This window comes from Chaetodon auriga, chromosome 22 (assembly GCF_051107435.1).
Source record: "Chaetodon auriga isolate fChaAug3 chromosome 22, fChaAug3.hap1, whole genome shotgun sequence".
NCBI classification, from domain to species: domain Eukaryota; kingdom Metazoa; phylum Chordata; class Actinopteri; order Chaetodontiformes; family Chaetodontidae; genus Chaetodon; species Chaetodon auriga.
The window spans coordinates 2,895,635-2,920,341 of NC_135095.1; the positions used below are offsets into that span (position 1 = coordinate 2,895,635).

At 41.1% G+C, this 24,707-nt stretch overlaps 1 protein-coding gene across 1 annotated transcript in view; it reads right to left on the bottom strand.

Annotated features, from left to right (window-relative positions):
• hmga2 (high mobility group AT-hook 2) overlaps window positions 1-24,425 on the bottom strand; it is a 46,119-nt gene extending 21,694 nt beyond the window's left edge. Inside the window, exons 1-3 of the mRNA XM_076721895.1 lie at window positions 24,061-24,425; window positions 22,564-22,650; window positions 9,291-9,341 (exon numbers count right to left, since the gene is read on the bottom strand). Coding sequence (XP_076578010.1) covers window positions 9,291-9,341; window positions 22,564-22,650; window positions 24,061-24,153 — 231 coding nt within the window. The 5' untranslated portion in view covers window positions 24,154-24,425. The remainder of the gene's footprint in view (window positions 1-9,290; window positions 9,342-22,563; window positions 22,651-24,060) is intronic.
• Window positions 24,426-24,707: the final 282 nt, after the last annotated feature.

Here is a 24,707-nt window from a genome sequence, read left to right on the forward strand (position 1 = left end):
AAGAGAGCATGTCTGATCTTCTACTTGTGTTTATTAATGTAGTATATTTTAGTTCCAGCTCAGTTTGTTTAGTTTAGCTAGCCGTACATAAGCACTATAATGTACTCTGCAATGTTTCTGCAAGAGCTATATGAGTGCCGGCTATGGAGGAACAAGCCCCTTTGTTTAAACCAGGGAGCTACTCCTCACCCGCAGATCGACTGAGGTGCCCAAGGAGAAGCTGGGGATCTTGAGTGAAAACAGGAGGAAGAAACAGAGCGGCAGAGCAAGCTGTGTTAACAACACTGGTCATATTAATGTCAAGGAATGTGTATGTTGAGGTGGGTCTTCATCCATATTATCTGTATACACAGGCTATTCTTTTTGCTGCTTACAGTCCGCCCTCAGCCAACATGGCTCAGGGTTGTGATGTCATGCACTTAGTCTAAGTCAGACTCCAGACACAATACTCCAGTGACTTCAGGGTGATCTCTGGACACTTTTACCAACACCCTGAAAAACCTCACAGTTTGTGGAGTCCCCCAACAGAAACAATAAAACACAGGCTTTACTATGTGCTAATGTTAAAGAAGATTCTGCCCCAACTCCCCAACCCCAGCGTCTAGCACTGGAACACACCATCCATACCCAAAACCATTACAGATGACTATGTGAGGAGAGGACAGCAAATATTGCACTCAGGAAAGGTTACAGTCCCATGTGCAATGAGGGCTCGAGGCAAGTGCTGAGCAGCTGAATCTAGTCCTGCAGCACATCTTAAACCTAAGACTGGAAAACATCCCCATACTGTGGAAGACATTACATTATTTAGCTGAGGCTAAAGGAAACTTATAATCAGTGCATTCTACCATGTTCATACAACCCAGAAAGAATCAATTGCAAATACCAACTTAAAATATGCCAAACTGCTTCTGTTGCAGATATGGGATGTCAAGCACATCAGACAGAGAGGCAGAGAGTTTTTGCACAGAAACGGAGGACAAAAGGACACATCAGGCACAGTTAACATATTCCTCTTTGTCTGTCAGGAGCATCTACAAAGCTTTTCAAGTAATAGTAGTAGCAGTCTGAGCAAAAATACAATATAAACACATATGCAACTATAAAGTTTGTCACCAAATTACACAACTCAGAATGAAATATGTGATTGTAAAAATGACATTAAAATCTTTTATAGTAAATTCTTTTATATCATTTTACAAACATTCACAATTATCAAGCACATACCTGTACAGAAACAGGGGACAGATACAGCTCTTTGTCCATCAGAATGTAAGAAATTACTAATGAACAGCTCAACCAAAATAAGCTCAACCAGAATAGCGCTCACTCCCTCAGCACACAATCAAAGCACACAACTGTAAAACAACACATTCTTATAATTCACAAATCCGCTGAAAGCACGTGAAATCCATAAACTAGCATAACTCAATATGGAGCAATGTTTTCACCATCTTGCCATCAGGAGCATCCATTAAGCTTTGATGTAAGTGAACATGTTTTAGAAAGGTGTGCGTCTTAATTGTGTCCCACCTGCAACACATTAATGAAACTGTATGTAGTAGATTGAATTAAAATGAATCACATAAATTACATAAAAGTTTTGAATACTTCCCAAAAAATCAATGAAATATTAATATAGGGTGAAATAATAATTCAGCTACACTTAAATTGCCATATTGCCATAGACAATAAGAAATAGAGAAAGATTTTTTTGTGGGCTGAGGTGCTACTCATCTGAGCAGATGAGTTTTCAGTCAGTCGAGACATCATCCCTGGTCCAAGTAGCCACAAACGGGCATCCTGAAGCCCTAACATCCCATGTGATGAAGACTGTGGCAACTTTTACTTTAGAAATACTGCTGACCTTGTTTTAATTTGAAAACTCTGGGATTTGTGTGTTTTAGTTTGACAGGGGAAAAGGAGACTTTTAGAAATGACGATGTAAACACCCACATTTGCTTCCTGGTGGGTTCTTATCAGTCGTGACGTGTCCTGTTGTTTGTCATGCCCCTATCACATGACCCTTTTCCCGAAGAAGTAGTTCAACATGGATAACGAATTGCACGCGTTGCTGACCTTGTTGTCTATGCTAGCAGCTGTTGTCTTATTTTGCAGTTTATCATGCTACCACTGCCTACATGTGCAGTAGGCAAACGCTAAACACTGGGACGCACATGCCCAGTGTATGTCAATGCTCATGTGATTGTGTCATGCATATTCAGGCATGTTAGTTAGACAGATATTATTTCTGATACAGTGATAAAATACTTGTTTGGCTGTTTCAAAAAGAAAACATGGTAGTGTGGACATAGCCTGGTACTCTCCCACCTTAGACCCTTGTTCAGATGAGCACTGGAACCCTGCACCATGAGGGTGAGAGGCACTGAGAAGTTCAATGAGCTATTTAGAAAGTTGAGCTGGAATATGGAGGTGGTGATGGAGAAGAGGATGCTGTCCAAGTTGGTAAGCATCCTGAAAAACATCTAACACCCTGTCCATGATACACTGAAGCATCTGGGATGTTTTCACGACTGCTGTCAACAGTCTGGATGAGTACAGCAAGGTGGTGAGAGATGCTAAACCACTGTACTCTGAGGCACTCCAACAGCAGTTCTCAGCAAATAACTCTGGTTCTGTCTGAAGGGGTCTCAGGCAGATCACCAAATACAAACCTAAAGTCATTTGAAAGTTGCTTGAAAGACAATAGGACAGTCCTGTCACCATCCCCCATGACTTCATCCTCCAGCTCCGACTCCAGCCCACCGGCAACATCTCCCCCACCACATCAGAGGTCTCGGCCTCTTCAAAGCTACCCACTGAAGAGGCCCCTTCCTCCCCTACCACAATGCTGATTCTCTCCATCCAGAGGAAAGACATCAACAGACTGTTCAAGAGGCAGAACCCCCACAAAGCAGCCAGACCAGACTGTCTCTCCTTCCACTCCTGCTGAAGACATGCCATGTGTAAGCCAGCCTCAAAGCCTCCTCCATCCTCATGCCTTCTCCCTACAGTTCACCTACTCTTTTCTTCATGCTGACCATTTGGTGACTTGATGCAGACAGAACGACTTGGAGGTCAGTCCTCTAAAGATAGTGGCGACTTGAGAAACAGCCCAGCCCCACTCGCCGCCATCATCCTGTGTGACTCCCCAGTCAACACTGTGGAGTCCATTTGCTTCCTGGGCACCATCATCACCAAGGAACTCAAGTGGGAGCTGAACATCAGCTCCATCATCAAGAAAGCACAACAGAGGATGTACTTCCCGTGACACCCAAAGAAGTTCAACCTGCCAGTCAGTGATGGCGCACTTCTTCACCGCCATCACACAGTCCATCCTCAACTCCTCCATCATCTTACCAGATTGTGCCATTGGCTGCAGCCACTGCAAAGGATAAGGGAAGGCTGAAATATATCATTCACTCAGCTGAGAAGGTGCCTCTAGGATCCTGAGGCGAGCAGGAAAGACTGTGGATGACCTGTACCACAAAATTTTTGAGACTGGTAGAAAGCTGCAGTCCATCAGAACAAAACCTCATGCCACAGCAGTTTTGTCCAAATTGCAGCTGACCTCGTCAACAAGGCACCCCCAAAGCAGAGTCTTACCCCAAATGTTTGCACATTCCTGCACAAATCTGTATAGATCTTTCATTTTTAAAATATATATTGAACTGATTTTTTATATATAATTCCATCCTGACTTAAGACTTGGACAGGCATTGTTAAAGTGACTAGGGTAATCACAATCATGCCAGTGGGACTCCCCTGTACATGACTGGACTGTCAGAACATCTAACCATAGTCACAGCCCACTCTATCAGATGATGTGTTGCCCAGAATCACAGGAGACAAACCTCCATATTTTCTCTGTGAGGCATTCCAGAGCTACAAAAGCATTTCAATATCTGACACTGATCACAATAGCACAATTACCACTGCCTTACACATGCACTCATTCAGTGGGGAGAAGTTTTCACTTTCCAGGCCTCCTCACCACTTTCTCAAAGCTGCTGAACAAACACCTAATCGTGCTGCTCGTCACCTCTGCCAGACTTTCCTACCTTTCTTCTCCCCTGAACTCTGATTCCATTGCTTGGCACCTGCCTTCAGCGTCTGACCCGAAGCCAAGTGCAGCAAAGCCTTGTGTGAGATGGGAGATAGACCTCTCCCCTTCACACTACATCAACTCCCCGAACATACACTCAAGCCACAGTATGGCACTTGTGTTTCCTTGCTCATTTACGGAGTCATTTCCGTACATTTAATGCATTCGTCTCAAAGCAGTAGGGGTGTAACGGTACACAAAATTCATTGTTCCATATGTACCTCTGTTCTGGGGTCATTGTCAGTACAGCAGGGAAAACAAAAAAATGCCAAAAACATTTTTGTAATTTATTTTGGGAAAAAATAAATTGACAGTAGCTCACTCGTTAGCCTTAATTCTTACTATAACAGTTAAAGGTCCAGTGTGTAGGATTTCTCTCTGTCTCTGTCAACATGAATTTTGCACCTGGAAGATTTTCTGCATTTTAAAGATACTCTGCGTGAAGTGTGATGACTTTAACTAAGGTAAGCCCACATGCAAGTAGCAGGCAAACCTACTCTATTTTGACAGAAATTGTTTGGGTCACAGGATGTACAGAACCAAGGAAGTTGCACACAGAATGAACATCCTAAACCGAAGGGTTTGCAACAAATACACATACCGGTACAACTGCTTCAGTTTGGAATTTTTTTTCCGATAGGGACAGCTTACCTGGCGGTCTTGAAACTGGACTGCAAATATCACGTCAACAGTCACTGAAACAATTGTACATATCAGTTCCATCTTGTCCACACATTTCAAACATGGATTTATTATAATTCAAAGCATGGAGCAGCAAAAAAGAAAGCCAAAGTTTCTGTGCACTGTGATCTATTTGTCCATCAGCACTGATGAATACTGTATGATTGACACTAAAGTCATTCGTAATTTTGCATTGAACCTGACCATACTTTTTTTTTACTAACTTCCATACTTTTTCCATGACAAATAGGCTCCTGTCTATAATAAAAAACGACAAGTATCCATTATGGCTATTATTGGCCGCAATGAAATTTACTAATGGATGCTAAGAGTCTGTGGAATTACAAACCAGAGCAGGTTGCCAAAATGTAGATCAGCATATTCACTCAGTGCCTTTTTATTGGGCATCAACCTCGGGTTTATATGCGTGTTGTCAAAAAAAATAAACTTAAAGTGTAATTATCACTTCTTGGCAACAATTCTTTAAAAAAACAAATTTAAAGGATCATTATCAATAGAGGATCTCAAGCAGTCCTCTGGCTCACTGAAAAGGCAGCAAAATTATATAATCATGTATAATGTATCACAGGGTCTTATAGCAGCCGAACTCTGCACTACCTGCAGAGGTGGGTAGTTCTTCTGACCTGTAAGAAGAACCCTCACTGAGATCTGCAGTTTACCACCTTAAAGGTGAGTTAGCCCATCATTCAAAAATATAGATATTTTCTTTCCTAAACTTGTGGGCCTTTTCCACAATGCAGAAGAAGAGAATGGGATTTCATTTGTGCTCCTCAAAGTATCACAAGATTCCATGCACATTTCAAAAAACTCAACAGCAATGTGTTTTAGTTACTCAGGGAAATCAGGCTTCTGATCAACACACTGGGATGCGTTCTTGGGTAAAGAGCAGTTTCAATGAAAACTGTCAATACTTCACAGTTGGGTTAGCAGTGGAAATCTCTGATGGATGGATCTAACAGAGCTGAGCAGGTAAAGCTGCAAGTACCTGCATGGTAGGTACCATAAGGAGTAAATAATATAATAATTTTGCTGACCTTTTGCCATTGGCTGATAGTTTGTTCAGATTCAAGATAAGCTTGTTCTAGTGCTAAATCTTCAATGAAAAGAACTCTTAACTAGATTTATTTAACTGAAGGAAATTCTACAACAAAGGCATTATTTTCAATGGAGAGAGCTTTCTAGAGCCAGATTTCAGCCACAGCTTAACTAAATTGAACTTACACGCTAACCTCCATGACATGCATCCTTTGGCCATCCTTTGTCCTACATCCAGGACAGGATGAGGCGGTTGGGACAGCGACAATTTCACCAACAGAATACAGCTATTTACTTTGTGCATCTCTGAACGTGCATAAGAAAATGCCACCTTTAACTAGAGCAGTCTCAGTACAGTACAAAACAGAAATACTAGTACCATATCAAAAACTCATCACTGTGGCGTTTTCTTCAGTAAAATATAGCACTATCAAGGCAACTTTTGTTTTACAATTTTTATTTTTATTGTTATTGCCATGACAAGAGGGAATTTCATATAGGCAGCCAAATGTTGAGGATGCCAAAGTTTGACTGTAATAGGGCTACAAACAGGGACAAAGACTTTAGCTTGCCTGTAGAGGAACCAACACATAAAATCCAATGGACAGCAGCCATTTGGCAACAGAAAAGGGGAACTGCTGTGCACAACTGATGAATGTAATCTATTGGAGAGCAGACCCCCTTGAAGCTTTTACCAGCAGAGGAAGCTGGTCAGCTTGGCAGAGGTCTGTCTATCCATCTCAGCACCTGCACACAGAGGACAGGACCTGCAGCCAGGCAGTGGAGGAGCAAGAAGACATAGTGATGAGGGACAGACTCTGGATCAGCCAAGTCTGATTAACCCTAGCAGTTACAGGTACAGAGGTATACAGTGGATGACACTTAATAACCCACATACAAACACCATGGAGTCCCTGCACCAGCTGACTGAAAGGCCACAACTCACCTTCTGCTTACCAGATATTTGGAATTTTTCAATACTGTTGACAAAAATGTTCACAAAAATGTATTCTGTACTATAATATACAGAGGTATTGATCTATCCATTCTATATATCCACTCATTCCATCAAAAGCAGGGGGTTGACACAGACCCCACCTTATAATGGCTGAGACATATCTTCATACCCTGATAACAGCTGTAAGACAGCACCTGTAATTCAGTGAAAAAGGTGCACTATCTATAATACACAACTGACTAGTTTGCAGTCCAGCGTGTCTAGTTCTGCCAGACAGTTGACATAAAACAGTGGAGTCACTGTGTGGGTGAATGTGTGTGGCTGGGACGTGCAGACAGTGGCAGGCAGCACTACAAAGGGGACACTGCGGTAAACCTCAACTGTTTTATCAGTTCAGTCCAAGGGTTGAGTAGCGGCCTGCAGCTGAGTTGAGAAATTGATTTGGTGGTGTTGTTGCTTTGCCAGAACAGGTGTCAGGCTAAATCATAATACCGTTAAATTACCTTCATTATTGCAATAAATTCCAGAGAAAAGACACTACTGTTTTTGCATGTTTCAACCCATTTACCACAAATGTCTTTGCATTATTGCCAACCATTTTAACCAGTTGTGTTTTCCTATCTTCCAGGTGACCATTGCTCTCCACTGATTGTCAGTCCACAGTGAAATCCAACATGTTAAGCCATTGAAATCAACATAATTTCTTGTTTAAAGCAAATACAATTCAGGAAATCCAGCTGGAGTGATAGATCAGATGTTAAAACACTCCACAATGGTTTGTAGTACTCACAGACAGAAAAATTATCTGGCAACTGCACAACACAAGGTACACAGTAGAACAACAGCATTCACGTTACAAAGTAATTTACCAGTGCTTCTACCTATTTGATTGGCCGACACGGCACCTTGCCGAATGACATCACACCGCAGTAAAGCAACTTTTTTGCTAGGCAACCATGTGCTAGTTTTGCTGGAGCCCTCTATGCCATCCCGCTGTGCCACCAGACTGGCTAAATTAAAATAAAGGAGAGAGCTTCATTAGCAGAGCATAAGTTGGCCTGAGACCATCTGCGCACTGATGATGAAGGTCATCATCAGTGTGCAACAAAGTAAATGAACTTACATTAATTTTACTTAATTGGATGAAAAATAATAGCCAACATAAATCGCAACAGATGATTTTACCTTTAGATCAATTTAAAAGAACAAAAATGCATACAATAAAAATACAAATACATTACCATACAAAGACACTGTTACTTTGAGTGATGCAGCGATACGCAGATACCCATTAGCAGTTTGTGAAGAGCACAGAAAATTTTCTTCAATTACTTTTTGTTACTCCAACCCTTGAGATCACTTCCTTAAATGACAGTGAAAAAAACAGGTGAGTTGGGAAATCCTACATCAGAGGGGAGACGACAAGATGACTACTCTGGTTGCACTGATTCTCTCTGACCAATCAAGGGACTGCAGTGTTTCTAGCTGCACATTTAAGTACTACGTCAGTGTACTAGGTACCTAAACAGAGGGGTAATGAAAAAAGGGATAAAATGAAGTGGTTCTATTGGTACCATCCACAACTGTTGACAGTGGAAATGCAAAAATAACTTTTCTAATGTATAACAAACTGAACTGCTTGGTGGAAACATGGCTATAAAGTCTGCAAAGTCTGTGGACTGTTGTTGAAGGAGGCCATAAAGGCTAAGAATTCAATGTGCATGCATGTGCAGTTAATTTACTTGCTGCAGACTTTAAATCCACCGCATGGAGCTGATAAGTCTCAGCAAGTGCTCGCACCAGTAACCCAGCAATGTGGACAGTGGAGAATATACTAACATGCTGACAGTTGATTCTTGGAACACACCATTCCTTCCAGGAAATTAAAATAAATATAAAATGTAGACTTTATGAACTTTGTTCTTGTAGACTTCCACTTTTTTCCCCACTTTGACACATAAAAATATGATATACACAGGAAAAAGTTCACATTCCGTGCATGTCTCCTCACCCTTCCTGGTGGCACTTCTGCCTTCTGCTTTTCACTGCACAATCAATCAGGCCTGTTACTTAAGAGCTGATAAACACTGAGGCCTTCAAGCTGTCAGTGGAATTATTTAAGTATTCCTGCGGTCAGCGTGGAGAGTAAACATTTTCTTTGACTGATAACATGAGCATTTTGGAAATCTCCCTGAACACACAGAGACCAGCAACAACCTGAGAGGAAACTCGAGTAAAGGAAACAACGTAAATAATGAGAATGGACGACAAAATGTTCAGACAGGTAACAGAATGCTTTTGAATGACGAGTGTGTAGTAATTAAATCATTTCCTTTCCCATGCACATTTACCTCCAATCAGAAATAGATTTCATCAACTGACACAACTCCTTCTTCACAGCACGTCTTTTGTTGTGTACAACATGTGTTCCAGTATCCAGCATGCCAGCAGCAGACACAAGCTCAGACCTTAAGAGAAACACTGACTCACCCATTTCCTGGGTCGCCCCCTCGGTCTTTTCTCCCCGGTTGCCTCGGCTTTCTGTGAGGACATAGATTAGGAGCAATATGATCAGTCTTTATCCTTGCTATCAGTCCATGACATTAAAATTGTACATACAACACCTAATCAGCCAAGATAAAAAGTGACATATACTATGGATGTATTAGTAGCACTACGTATCATGTTCCAATATGGTGCTTTCTTCCAATGACAGCGTATAGACCAGGGTTTTCTCATTTTGCAGACCATTAGAACACAAATGGAACAGAAATAATTTACTGCTCCAGCTCTTCAAGACTTTTTATTCTTGATTGAACCTAATGGACCAAATTCTGATAATACAAAGAGTCACTTCAGGCTGAGTGCTGTGCAGAAAAATGTATTAATCATTTCACAGCCATTCCATTTGTACAGAATGTGTAAGAATAAAGTCAAAAAGCCTAGTGTGGCTATCTTATCAATATTCCCAGCACAGAACTGTTTCTGAGAGCCACATTTTTAGTGCCTTCTCGACAGCCATTGTTACAAGTCCAGCAGGTCAAGAAACACTGGCAGTGGGACAAAACAGTTTATCCAGATTATCTAAACCACTTAAGGTTTGCACTGTCCCTGAAAATAGTTCCCAACACATGCACTATTTCCTCCTGTTTCAGTAATGTTTGCTAACAAAACTAGGCTGAAACCTAATATATGGCTGCATTTTGTATGGTCAGGACATACACACGTGACCAGCAATTTTCTGTCACTAAATTCTGAAAAAACTGAAGTCAAAGTACTTGGCATTAAACACATTAGAAACTCACTATCTAATGACATAGCTAGTCTGGATGGCATTGGTTTGGCCTCCAGCACCACTGTACAGAATCTGGAAGTTATCTTTGATCAGGATATGTTCTTTAACTCCCATGTAAAACTAAAATCTAGAGTTGCCTTTTTGAACCTAGGACACATCCTGTCTCAAAACAATATAGAAGAACTAGCACACACATTTTTTACTTCCAGGCTGGATTATTGCAGTTCCTTATTATTAGGCTACCTCAATATGTTGATAAATACTCTCCAGCTGATCCAGAAGAAACGTGCAAACGTGATTCTCCCATATTAGCCACTCTGCACTGGCTCCCTGTAAAATCCAGAATATAATTTAAATCCATCTCCTTACCTACAAAGCCCTAAATGGTCAAACACCATCATATCTTACAGAGCTCATACTACGCTTTTTCCCCACTAGAACATTGCATCCTCAGAACGCAGGCTTACTTATGGTTCCTAAAGTCTCCAAAACTGAAATGGGAGCCAGAGCCTTTATCTTGTTCCTCTCCTGTGGAACCATCTTCCAGTCTTTGTCCAGACAACAGGCACCCTCTCTACATTTAGGAGCAGGCTTAAAACGTTCCTTTTTGATAAAGCTTACAGTTAGGGCCGGCTCAGGCTTGCCTTGGACCAGCCCCTACTTATGCTATGATAGAATTTGACTGCTGGGGGACTTCCTATGATACACCAGGCTCCTCTCACCTTCTGTCCATCTCCATCTGTATGCATTCATGTCATACTAAGCCTTGTTACTAACTTGACTTCTTCCCCATGGTCTTTGAGCTTTCTCATCTCGGAAGATTCCCTTGGATAGTGGCTGCACCTGCTTTGTGGATTATGGTTGTGCCTCCTGCTGTGGCCCTGCCTGACATCCACTATAACTGCTATTACTATTACTCATATTTCTATAATTATTACATTAATAACATGGTTATTATGTACATATACTATCTGATACAGATATATACATTTGCTATGCACATAAATATAGCATATAGTTATATACTGTGGTATATATACATTGCCTCTTTCTCTCTCTCCCTCTCCCTCTCTCCACCTCTCTAACCCTCTACCCCTGTAACCAAACAGTCAAGGCAGATGGCCACCCACCCAGAGCCTGGTTCCGCTCAAGGTTTCTGCCTGTTAAACAGAAGTTTTGTTCTTCGCCACTGTCACCAAGTGCTTGCTCATGGGTGACTTGTTGGGTCTCTTTAGATCAAGAGTATGATCCTGACCTGATGTGGAAAGTGTCCTGAGACAACTTCTGTTGTGATTTGGTGCCCTAAATAGTGGCCAAAATGTTACATGGATAGTCAGTAGTGTTGTTTATAGGTTCATCTGCAGTTTTGTGTTGTGGTTCCAGTATTATGTGTTCTTAAAATGTAAAGATGTAGCACAGTTCACATGACATGGCTAAGCTACATTTAAATGCAGTGGCAAGAACTCTACTTTCCACAAATATTTTAAGATGTTTGATTTGAGTATATTAAACAGTTTATACAGACTGAAAAGTAAGAGCATGACATACAGTACGTAAAGTTTATAGTATTTTCCAGCTTGTTATTGGAGCATGTCTTTTACAAGAATACATGATCTAATTGGTGTGTATATGATGTATATTTCCATCACTTTAATTGAGTAAATTCAACAATATAACCATGCTTTTTGTTGATTACTCATGATGTGTTATTGTTCTATTTCAGTCACTGTCAGTGTATGTGTTAATGTCTCATCCAAACTTCATTTTGTAGCAACGTACAAGTGCCACAAGATAGCAATAGCTACATTTGAAGTACCGTGTGGTAGCAGGAAATAAAAGGAGTCTGTCCACTGATAGGGCTTTTAATTTGAAACAGATACAGAGAGTGTCACACTTGTATTAGCAGCAACAAACATTAACTTGTGATTGTGAACTTCAGGAACACCTGGAGGAAATTTAATTTGATCTGGCACAAATGTAAACTGAGGACTGTTCACACCAACCAATGAGGAAACTCCAGTACACCACTGATAATGAAACTCACTCACTCAATCAGTAAGTCAATTACTGATTGAGTGAGTGTAATGTATGTAGTGAGAGTAATGTCACATTTATAGAACTGGTGCCACTTTGCTGCAGTCCAGCCAAAACCTAGTCAGCAGCTGTTTTAGGAAATTACTAAGCCTTTTTATTTTATTAAATGAACTGTATTTATGAGCTGTGTTTCTAAGATATGCATCTGCACTGGGAACAATGTGTATTGAAAGCCTGATATATCTTATTCCTCTGAGCCTGAGAGCTACACTGTTGTCCAAAAACTATTAAAAACACATCAGGGAGCCACATCGTTGCACTGGGTGACATCATTCCTTACAATGAATACATACTGTACACCATCCTGCATCCTGCACAATACTCATGATGGCATAAAATGTGGATTAATCCACCGCTGAAAACAGTCCCCAGCAAATGCACTATTTTCTTCTGTTTGGAAAACATTTGTTAAAAACTAGAGTACCCAGCTGTTTTAAGAAATTACTGAGCCTTTTTATCAAAACTGACATTTTGAAAGCTTTACATCTTCAGTAGGTGGTACTGCATTTGCATCCTGAACACACCTGTCACAATAGGAACCAATGGTTTTGGGGCTGAGTGTCACAGGCAGGGTAGAGAAGTCAGGAGATTTGTTGACAATGAAAAGGAATAATTCCAGACTTATCCTTGAAAATGTTCACTAGACATAAGACAAAACAAAAATACACAGCACATTTACATAGTGGAACATATCCTCAAAAAGCAGGCACAGGAAAATACAGATGTACATACAGTAGAGCACTAAGGTTCTGATATCGTATAAATAAAAGTATAAAGTAACATATTATTAGTAGTAGTATTTATTGACTTTGCAAAGTGGCTTTCATATTGTACTGAAGTGAACAGGAAGCAGTAACTGCCTGGAAGGAAGGGAAAACACAATCAAGAATATAACAATCAACATTACACAGCCTGGCTATATTCGACACCTGTACTGTATCAGTAGCATCAGTAGCATGTACTGGACTTCCCCCACAGGTCTCAACTTGCCACCTCCAAACCTTGGCAGAACTCCAACAATACTATGTCCCCTTATGGCAGGAATATTAATTTTAATAATCATACGCCTTGGTGAACACTGTTTATTTAACCGTTGTCTTGTCTCCTATCCCTCTATACGGTTGAATCTGTGTCTGCTGCCTCTCTGAGCTTCAATTCAGTCACTGTAATTGTCAAAATTGCTGGGATAATAATTACATATTAAGATGCGCGTACTTTCAGTGGAATTGTGGAATTGTTTCTTATTTCACTTAAACTGTTTATTTTGCTCAATGTATTTTGTCCTATCATCACCATCAGGTTTGACATTTAGTCAATGCTCTATGACACAATATGCTTATTGTGGATGGTAGGCTGAAACAAAGAGAAAACGATTTTCAAATGTGTCCACATTAGCATGGACATCGCCTGACTAAGAAAAGCGCCAAGCGTGTATGTTTACAGAGCATTCCCTTACTGTGAAATGGATACCTCCAACTGGAATGTCCCTGTTTGTTTGGCTTGAGGGGAGGGAATTACCTTTCTTACTAAGATAACAGAATGATTTGACATTTGTGGGAATGAGAAGAGATAGAGCCCTGCAGACCGTCCACCGAGCCAGAAGGCCAAGGCCTGAAGTCATCCACGATTAACAAGACCAGACCAGCGTCAATAATTCATCTGATATATCCAGGCTCCATGTGTCTAGTTGGCAGGAGTCAGGTGAAATCAAATTGCTGAGCTGCGATGAATTTTGCAGACGATGACCAGCAAAAGGTCAGTATCAGTGATATGGTGGTGTTGGGGCTTGTCTGTGGCTTTCTGCAGCTGTTTGGCTCAGTAAACAACACCAGCTCCTTTGTCAATCTGACACGGAGTACAAGCCACCCAGCCAGGTCACATAGAAGCAGTAAGACATCTTAAACCATGTCTACATTAATGCAAAGACATTATTCTTTCTTTTGGCCATCCACTCAAAGTAGTGGCTCACACTGTGGTGTACACAGGATAACTGGGCTTTTCAAAAAAGAAAAAACATTCAATTACAATTGTTAACCTTCCTCAGGCATGGTAGGCAACTTTCACATGGCTGGAACATTAAGAAGTCAACTTTTTATATGGCTTCTGGCAATATGGAACTTGTCTTATTTACAGGCTGCGTCTTTAAAGCTGCTAACAATTAAATGTCCACACATATGACTTTTTCAGTGAGCGTTAAGTAATAAGCAGGTATATTTTCCAAGGTACAAGTTTGTCTTTCACTACAACCAATCACACAATACTGGAGGAAAGAATCAGAGGACACTATAGTTACATGGTGCTTTAAAAGTACTTCCATTCATTTTGAAGTACTCCACTTCTACCTCTCTATGTTTCATGGTTTGATGGTGGCAATGTACAATTCTATTGTTTGGTGAATATATTAACTAGAAGGAAGGTGTTTTTCTGTCGCTCTGACTTTTCAGTGTGGATGTTCAACTCTTAGAAACTAATGAGACTGTGGTGATGTTTCTAGAATGTACAGTATGTGACTGATATATGCATGTTATATTAATGCACATGATAAGGGCAGCAGCTGGGTTATCTTACATGAGTGTATTCACAGAAAAAAACAACCTTCAGCTGACGGGATGAAAAGGTCCATGCATCTATTAGTGTTTTGGGCGCACGTGTTGTCTTGACCAGGTTGTATAGCACATGTACTGTAAATATACAACGAACATTCATTTTTATTATCTGCATCCCATTACCTGCTCTCTAACTGAGCAGAATCAGTATCCCTCTCTACTTCATAACCTCCAACACTAGAGAAAACCATCTAACCAATGCATCTATATACAACTACTTGTAATGTTATGTGCCAAAAAGAAAGAAAATGTCACTTTAACTGAGCTTGAGAAAGATCAAGTGTGGTTGAAACATTGTTCAGAAAGTAACTGGAGGTTAGTGTCATCATCGTCTCCTTAATATATGTTATTGCCATGTCATTACTTAGTCTTTGGCATGCATTAACTTTTGCTGGTCCTTTAAATGTGCTTCTCTTATCATCAAATAAAAGGAACAACTATCAGGTTGTGTCAAGTGGGAGCAGGGGCTGCTTCAGAACCTTCCATTTAAGAGAATCAGAATTGTATTAAGTTACAATGCTAAATTACAACCAAAATCTGTTGAAGTCTGACATATTTATATCTATCTGGTCATAATGTTCTATGAAAACATTCTGGCTCTACATGCTGTATTCCTCCATCCTCCACTCTCTCTTTCACTTCTCTCCGGATATTTTTCCATTTTGGTGAGTTTTATTTTGTTTCTGTCCAGTTTGAATGAAGCTTGTTTTACAATGATAAAATAACTGTTTCTCTGAATGGAGTCTGGTGGCTTTGGCGAGAGCAATGAAGTGGCTGTTTCTCGTTAAACAAAAAAGATATTACTTTTTAACAAAAAGGTCTCTCTCTTTAGGGATCCTTTCCATAATGGTGTCAGAAACTTAGAATAACAATCTGAGTCTGTCAGTGGCAAAAATAAACACTTTTACAGTGGGCGTACAATGACAGCACATAAAAGCCTGGAGGGACTACATTGCAGCCCGTTTCACAGCTGCCATCTGCAGCACTGTCACTCAATAGTGGACTAACTGCAATTAAACAAAAAAAAAAAAAGTCACTTGGACAGAAATACATGGGAAAACAGGGTCCATAAACTCTATAATAGAGATAATATTTAACCAGAATTTCTCCCATTTGTCCAGGAAATTGATATCCCCCAGAACACGTGGATCAGACAGGACCAAAGAGAGTGGTTTGAGCAATCTAAAAATCCCTGCTTGGAAATACTTTAAACTGCAGTCAGTAGATGTCACCCGTATGAGGATTACCTAACATGCACAAAAATTAGGTTATCAAATAACATATCAAATTTAAATCCTTCATTTGATCTTGCTAAGAGAGCCAGCGCATTCTTGGTTCTCACTGTAGCATCAACCATGGCACAAAGAGAGAGAGAGAGACAGATAAAGAGAGGGCTCTATGGTCTTAAAATAAAGTTTTATTGTATACTGCAGATCTTTTTAAAGACATGTTTATGCTGAAATAAATACACCTAGAACATAGTATGTCTCTCATATTGGTTTGCCCTCTTATAGACATAATGCAGACCTGATGTGTTTTGTTTTTTATTTGTTTTGTTTTTTTGTAAGGAATAATTGAACATCATTTCTTGCCAATTTTGACAGTCCTACATGTCATGTGCTGTTCATTGGCAAGTCTCTATCATGACACATCACAATGCTGGCTAGCCAATCTGTGCACTGTAATTCCAGTTCTCTGCTGCATTTTTAATGTGGAGATTTAATGGTCTGAAAGACAACACCCTGTTCAATTAATCATCAGTGTGTTTTATATGTCTGAGCAGAGAGACGCAGCACGTCTGCAGCAGCCCTGAATATGCAGGGATCTGATGCCCCTTTCATCAGGATCACCTTGCAAGATCATTACAGATCACCCTTGCAAAAAAAAAATGTAACCATTTTTTGATCGACCACTGCTGCAGTTAAAATTTGGTTAGGTTTAGGCTGAAAAATGACTTGTTTGAGCAGTGGGAAGGATTGTGATTTGTGTTTGAAAAAATACTTCATGCTTCTCTGATGTCTGCCCTCCCTTTCGCTCCTCTCCTGATATCTTCACACTTAACTCTGTAAATGAAGGGTTTATTTTAAACCAGAGTTAGCAGTGATTGTAGGAACAGTGGAGAGATCAGTTTTGTTTTGTTTCTCCCAAGTCTGAATGACGCATGTTTTACGACGATAAAATGAATGTTTCTGTAAATGGAGTCTGGTGGCTTTGGGATAAGTGGTGTAATGGCTGTTTCTGGTTAAACAAAAAGGATTTTACTCTTTAACAAAAAGGTCTATCTCTATAGGGATCCTTTCCATAATGTTGTCAGGCATGTACACTGACGGTGCACCTAGTGGGATTACACTGCCATTTAGCAGTTGTAGCATTCTTTATCAATACTGGACTAGTTTCAAAAATTGTTGCCTCATTAGTCACTTGTCCAGGAAGCTAAAATCCACAACATTTTTTTCTAACAGAAACTCTGTATGAAATCCATCTTGGTTTAATAGAATGACAAAATAAAAATGCCAAATTACTTGCTGTAACAAATTTTGTTTGTTTAGACGTACACAATGAAGAACAGATCACAGGGAATGAACTTGGCACTAGTCATACCATACTATGATGCAGTTAGGATGCTTTGATGGTCCTCAGAATCTGAGGAGACAAGTGGACCTTCTTCAGTCTCCTCAGGAAAAAGAGATGCTGATGAACCTTCTTGACCAGGGTTGAAATACTGAAGGTCCAAGAGAAGTCCACTGAGATACAGACACCCAGAAACAACCTCCATCCTGCTGATCCGGACGGAGGTGTGTGTACCACTTTTGGTCTTTCTGAAGTCCACAATGAGTTCTTTGATATTCTTGGTATTGAGGCCCAGGTTGTTGCTGGACCTCCTCCCTGTGGGCTCACTGTTTTTGAGTCAGCCCATAGGGTCGTAGGTGAAGAGGGACCAGAGGTTCAGGAGGTGTGGTTGTCTAATCTTACATACTGAGGTCTGTTGGTTGGGATGTCCCATATCCAGTTGCAGATGGAGGTGTTAATGCCAAGGTCGATGAGATCAGAGATCAGTTTGGAAGTGATGATGATAATGAATACTGAACTGTTGATGCTGCTGATGAGCAGTGCTCTCACATGTTCTGCTGTTGTTCAGGTGGGAAAGGTGTAGCACTGTGGAGATGGCATCCTCCATACAGCTGTTTTGGCAGTAGGTGAGTTAGATGGGGTCCAATATGTAGACGGTTTATGAGATGAGCCAGGACCAGCCTCTCCAAGCACTGCATGATGGTGGAAGTGAGTGCAACAGGTCGTTTGGCCTTGCTTTAGGAACACCAAACATCAAACACCAACCTCAACACCTCAACAACCTCAAACTCAACACCTCAACAACCTCAAACTCAACACCTCAACAACCTCAAACACCATTTGAGGCTGATGACACTATTGATGTTGGTGTTGACAGAGTCCAGAATGGAGGATGCATATGAATCAATGTCTGTGAAAGAGTCTAGAGTGGCCTGAATGGCAAAAGTTCTCCAGTCTGTGTGTTCAAACCAGTGCTGTAGTACAGCATCTGGTCTCTGTGGCCAAACTTTAACCTAAGTGAAGAGGCAAATGGTTTTGTATCATTCAGCCATATTGGTGTGAACATGGTCCAAGGTCTTGTCTTATCTAGTGGGGAACGAGAGTACAGTCTTCAGGCTGGAGTATTTGGAGTAACCCACAACAAAGGCTGCCTCTGGATGTGTAGTCTGTTGTTTGCTAATTGCACCTTGCAGTTCTTTCATTACAAGTTTAGCGTCAGCATCCAGGGCTACATATGCTGCATTCACAACAATATATGTCATAATCTGATATAAACATGTTAGTTCAGATCCAACTATAAGCATGACATGTTCTATAAATCATGCCTTCTGTTTTCAGAATGGTGTAAAAACTAGTCTGTTTGCAGTCAGGTAAGTAGTCTTCTAGTCAAAGAGTGCTGATTGTTTCTTCTTACAAGCTGCCATGATATCTGTCAGAGATTGCCAAAGTGATTAATATTGGGAGGGGAAGTGAACTTTTTAAAAGTATATGCTAAAGGTGTGGGCTGATCCAGAACTCGTTTCATCTGGAAAGATTGATAACTTCACTGTTTATCATAACAATGCCAGATGAGATGAGACTGGATTATGGTGAGAGCAGAGTGGTTCACTTTTCAAAGTGCTGGGAATGTTTACAGTGGTTCATGGTGGCAATGGAGCACTAAGGCAGCTGTCATTATGAGCCTAACACAGCTTCATCTAACTAATGAATGAAGACACAGGGACTTGCCCCGGCCTCGCTCAAATGTATCAGTATCACAACCCAAAAATTCCAAAGGTTCTCTCTGGATCAGTTTTTCTTTGCCACTTTAATCTTTTCTCATTCATCACCTCTATCTCTCATGCACACCGTCTCCTCTCTGTGGAAATATGTACACAAGTGTGTGAGAGTGCTGTTATGGCTGCATGTTTCTACCAACAAGGATGCACAAATACATTGATCTGTTCCTGTGTTTTCATATCTGTCTATGTTTTAATATTGCATTTTTACAGCCAAAGTGGATTCCTGTTATAGGAAGATCTTGTTTTTTTGAAGTGTTGAGGGTGCTTTTTAGAACTGGAACATGATTCTGTGGGCTGCATATAAACAAATGTGCACAGGTGTCAGTTGGACATATTCATGTGGTTATTCATATATTCACGTTTTTGTGTTACCCACAAACACCAACATCCATAAAGATGTGTCTTATGAGAAATACATTTCCACCCTTTCATCCATGTTCTACCTGATCAGTGCCCAACATTAACAGTCAGTAGGTCAGGAGGAGAACTCAATACTAGTGCTGGTACTGATATAACAATAATAATAATGATAAACTTTAATAAAATCCAATAAAACCAGAACACAAACAGGGCAAAATAAACTAAAATGTCATAAAATAAATGAAATCATCAAAAAGCTTGTAAGCCTGATCTCCTCAGGCAGGAACAAAGTACAGAAGCCCTCACTGCAAAGGCTCTGTCACGCTTGTGTATTAATCTGGACCTTAGAACAACTAGGAAAGATCAATCCCAGGATCTCAGGGAGCAGGAATGAAGACAGGGCAATAAAATGACTTGGGGAAAGGTCACTCAGGGCTTTGTAAGTAACCAATAATAGCTCTGAAATCAATTCTGAATGCATCAGGTAGCTAGTGCAACAAAGCAAGGAGCAGTGAAATGTCATTATGTTTCCTAGTATGAGTAAAAATGAAGGCAGCGACATTGTGGATGAACTGAAGGACGGAGGGGGATTTTTTTTTACGGATCTAGGAATTACAGTAGTCTAATCGACAACAGTTTTCAGCTATTTGGTGGAAAGAAATGGTCTATGATTGGACATGTTTGTCTAAGATGAAGCTTTGATCAAAAGTGAAACCAAGATTTCTGCAATGCTGAGTTATTGGATGAGACAGAGTGCCAGGCTGCTTGACAAAGGGGTATTTGCACTATCTTGTGTACCTATGATCATTATCTGTCTTATCAGCATGTAGCTGCAGGAAATTCTGTGACATCAACTTGTGGATGCCATGAAGGCGGGTTAACAGCTTGATGGTGCTCTAAAAGTTGTTTGCAGGGTAACAGCTTAGACAGATCTGAGCATTGTGTGCATTAAAATGGAAATTGATATCAAGGTCAATGGCATTGAATGCTGTGCTTAGGACAAGAATCGATTTATGGCCAGCATAAGGTGACAGCAATTAGTCCTTTAAGACCTTATGAGGCACAGTTTCAGTACTATGGTTTTTCTAAAAACATAGTGGAATTTCTCAAAAATAGATCTGCTATAACCTTTTCTAAAATCTTAAAATGGGACCTTAGAAATAGGCGTAATATGGGTAAAATCAGAGGAATGAACAGACGGCATTTTTAAAGGCTGTTGAACAAAGCAGTTTTAAAAGATTCAGGAATAGAACCTGTCGACAGAGAGCAGTTTCAAATCTGCAGTGCGTTAAAAACATTCTTTAGAAATTCTGCTGATAACCAAAGGACAGGTCGAGGGTGTCGCTTTTATTTTCCAAATCAGTTAGGGTAGATGGACAGATTGGATTAAATGAGCAGAGGGAAACTGCACAGGGCTTATCAACAGTAATTGGAGAATCTGTGGGAGAAATGCAGCTTCTGATATTTGAGATCTTCCGAGTGAAGAAAGGAAGAAATTCTCCACATTTCTCAGGGGTGGCAGCTAATATCTGGCATTGTGGGTGAGAGATAAAGGCATCTTTACATTTGACACCCGGAATCTTTATATCATGGGATAATACCTGTCCTTTAGATAAGGTTTAAAAACTCTGAGCCCAGGGGGTGATCAGGGCAGCAGGCATGGATATTAAAGTGTCCTAGTTTGCCAAATCTAGGCAGAGTTCAGAAGAGTCATTGAAAGAATTCACTGACAAAAATGGGAAACTTTCAGTGATGCATATATTATCAAGCGCAGACGAGGAGATTTCAGGAAAGGAAGGGCTTCAAATGTGCTTAACAGCCCCAGATCACAGCTGGAACATCTGTAGTTTTCTTTATAGAAAATAGCAATGTCAACACCCCGTTGAAAAAGCAACAACCAGGTGGACAAGGGTCGAGAAGGAGAACATGGTCATTCGGTGTCCACCAAGATTCTGTGATCATGAAAAGATCTCGATCATTTGTAAGAATGAAAATCGCTACATAAAAAAGATTTGTTTCTCTCACATTAAGAAGAGCCGGCTGCAATTTTTCAAGCAGAGATGACAAAGGAAGGGAAGGGACTATGATTAAATTAATATATCTATATTAGGAAATTACAGCTGCTCGCCTTTTTGCTGTGAGGAAACTTGTGCCCTTTTTGTGAGAGTGTAGATGATCTATTTCATACAAGTCTCTCCAACTCCAAAACACATGGTGGCAGAACATGGGTATCACTTTATTTACATACTTTTACAGGAATATCAATATGTTTTTGTCCACAACTTTTTTCACAGAACAAAAGAAGCCAAACTTCTTGTGATCAAACGAAAAGTAAACATAATCACACCCAGACAGTCCATGTCATGTCTCAGGACTTGACAGATACTCTTCACTGAAAGGTGTTTCTAGTATTTATGTAATCCATAATAATAATATATGTAATATAGTGCAATCTAATAAAATCCCACCATTTACTATGACCTCAAAAATATTTAAATCCACTCATTTTTGACACAAACTCAGCTCTATATGGTAAGCCTCACTAAAGAGGAAATATGGCACAGCTGTTAAATGGAAGAATCCGTTAGAATGAACAGGCAAAAAATAAAAATAAAAAAAAATACTGCATCAGTCACGCATGTGTGTGTGTGCTTGTGTGTCTGAGTGCATGTGTTTTGGGGTGGGGTTTCGACCAGTTAAGGAAGAATGAATCGCTTTGTGTTGTAATTGTCTCATTTTGTCACATTAAAGTTGAGACAGGGTTTGCAGCTCAAATGTCACGCAAACCAACAGTCAAAATATCAAAAGTTATCTGAAGGCGATATGATCCCAATTGAAGATAAAAAAAAAAAAATTAAACATGATTAAAATAATCTTCACGACAACAAGCAGAACAATTAGAACTAGATCCCACACATTGTCCTCTCCTTAAGCCATGTATCGATTTAATGAATGTCCCCCAAAGTAACATAGCAAATGTGTGTGTGTGTGTGTGTGTGTGTGTGTGTGTGTGTGTGTGTGTGTGTGTGTGTCATTCAGGTGCTCAGACTCCTCACCTTCTGCACCGCCTTGGAGGGGCCCTTGTTCTTACTTCCTTTGGGGCGGCCCCTCGGTCGCTTGGGGACAGGCTCTCCACTGGGCTCCTGAAAGGGAGGGGGAACATGACATGGGTGTTGAGGACAGGAAACAAAAGTCTGAAACCCCCCACTTGGTCATTGCTTTATGGTTCAAGTCCAAAAGAGGAACAAAGGGTCTCGAGTGTGTGTGTGTGTGTGTGTGCGCAAGTGTGCGTGCATGTGTGTGTCACTTGCACAGTTATCTTTATGAGAACCAATTTGAGTTTTAGTCCCTGAGAGTGAGGACACTTTTGGAAAGTGAGGACTCTTTAGTCAATCCTCACTTTCATACAGACCGGGCTGTTTGAGGGTTCAGACGTGGTCTTAAGTGTTAGATAAGGTCTAGGTTAGGGTCAGGCTTAGGGTCAGGCTTAGGGTCAGGCTTAGGCATTTAGTAGTGATAGTTGAGGTTAGAGTGAGGGGCTGGGAAATGCAATAGGTCATTGAGGGTCCCCACATGTATAGAAGCACAACTGTGTGTGTGTGTGTGTGTGTGTGTGTGTGTGTGTGTGTGTGTGTGTGTGCGCGCGCCTCTGATCTGCACACACCATGGAGGAAATGAATGACAGAGATTCATTTTCAGTGTGATTCTGCACTTAAATTTCGCACTGAATGTTCAGTATCTGTATTCTTCTGGTGCAGGCTCCATGCAGCCTGGCAGCGCCGCTTCATAATGTTTCAAGCTGCAGGCAGAAAAACCAGCAGTCGGCTGCTGCGTTTCTGCAAGAAAGCCCCTCAAACACAGCCGCAGTGTCCGCTTTCTATCGCCTGTGGTGTCAATGGACGTGATTTTGGTGTGAAATCCTGGTCTGAAAGTGACTCACCCATGAATCACACCTATAAACGCGCTGACACAAACACGTTCAAGGCGCTCAGTTGTCATGGCATCTCTGATTCAACTCACGGAAGAGCCGCAGAATTCCATGAATCACCATGCTTTTCTCTTTACTCATGTCAATTAAAAATCATGAGCAGAGCCGAGAATAGAGGCGCATTCCTCATCACTGTGCGGAAGTATTCAGCACTCATACAGCATATGTGTAAACAGCAGCTGTAAACTGCGCTCCAGCCCACTGAGAAGCTGAACTTAAGGAGCGCTTTTAGGTGCATAAGAAGGGAAGAAGTCAGGGTGGATTTCACACCCTGCTTCAGTGTCAACAGGAAACAATCAATTAGAAACTAAGACAGAATAAGCTCTGTGTCATAAAGCAGACTAAATCAGAGCCATCTAACTACCTCCTTGCTAAAGTTTTACCTCAACTCTACGACCAGAATAAAAAAAGGCTCAATAAAAGCACCACATCTCGGTCACAACAGTGCAGATACAATCTGGATTTGATTCTTTCTAAGACGTCCGTCCGTCTGTCTGTCTGTCTCTCTGTCTGTCCGCAGAGCGCCTTCCATGATTCCATGAACAGCAGAGACACACACGCTTACTTTCTGGGGCTTCCTCGGTCTCCCCGGCCTCCTCTTCTGGGGCTCCGCCTGGGTGCCGGAGCTCTCGCCGGCCTCGTCGCTGCGCCCGCTCATGGTTCCCGGTTCCTCCGTTGTCGTAAAAAAAAAAAAAAAAAAAAGCAAAAAAAAAAAAAGAAACAGGGGAGCTGATGAGGATCGTTTCAAAGCCACATTCACAGGTCTGTTGTCCACTCGTAAGTCTTCCACAGGCAGGGGGACTGGTTAAAACAGCCCAGTGACTAGTTGGAGGTTTGGCTCAGTGAGCAGGAGACAGAACACCGGGGACAGCGGAGTGTCCGACACAGCGCGGCACCGGGCAGGAGCATGCAGCTCGGCACGGCTCGCCTGAGAAGTGTGGGCATAGTAACCCAGTCCAAAACGAGGCTCCGCTGGATGAGGATGGGTTTAAAAAAAAAGAAAAAAGAAGAAGAAGAAAAAAAAATCACCTCTCCCGTGGGTGGATAAGGAGGGGTGGGGGCGGGGGGGGGGGGGGGGGGGGTCTGGATGGGAGCCAGAGAAAACAGAGGAGACGGAATCCTGGCTGCGGGCCAGACATGGCAGGCCGCATTTATGAATTAAATTCACATTTTCACACGTTTCAATGGAAAGTGCGGGACACTGAACAGCCA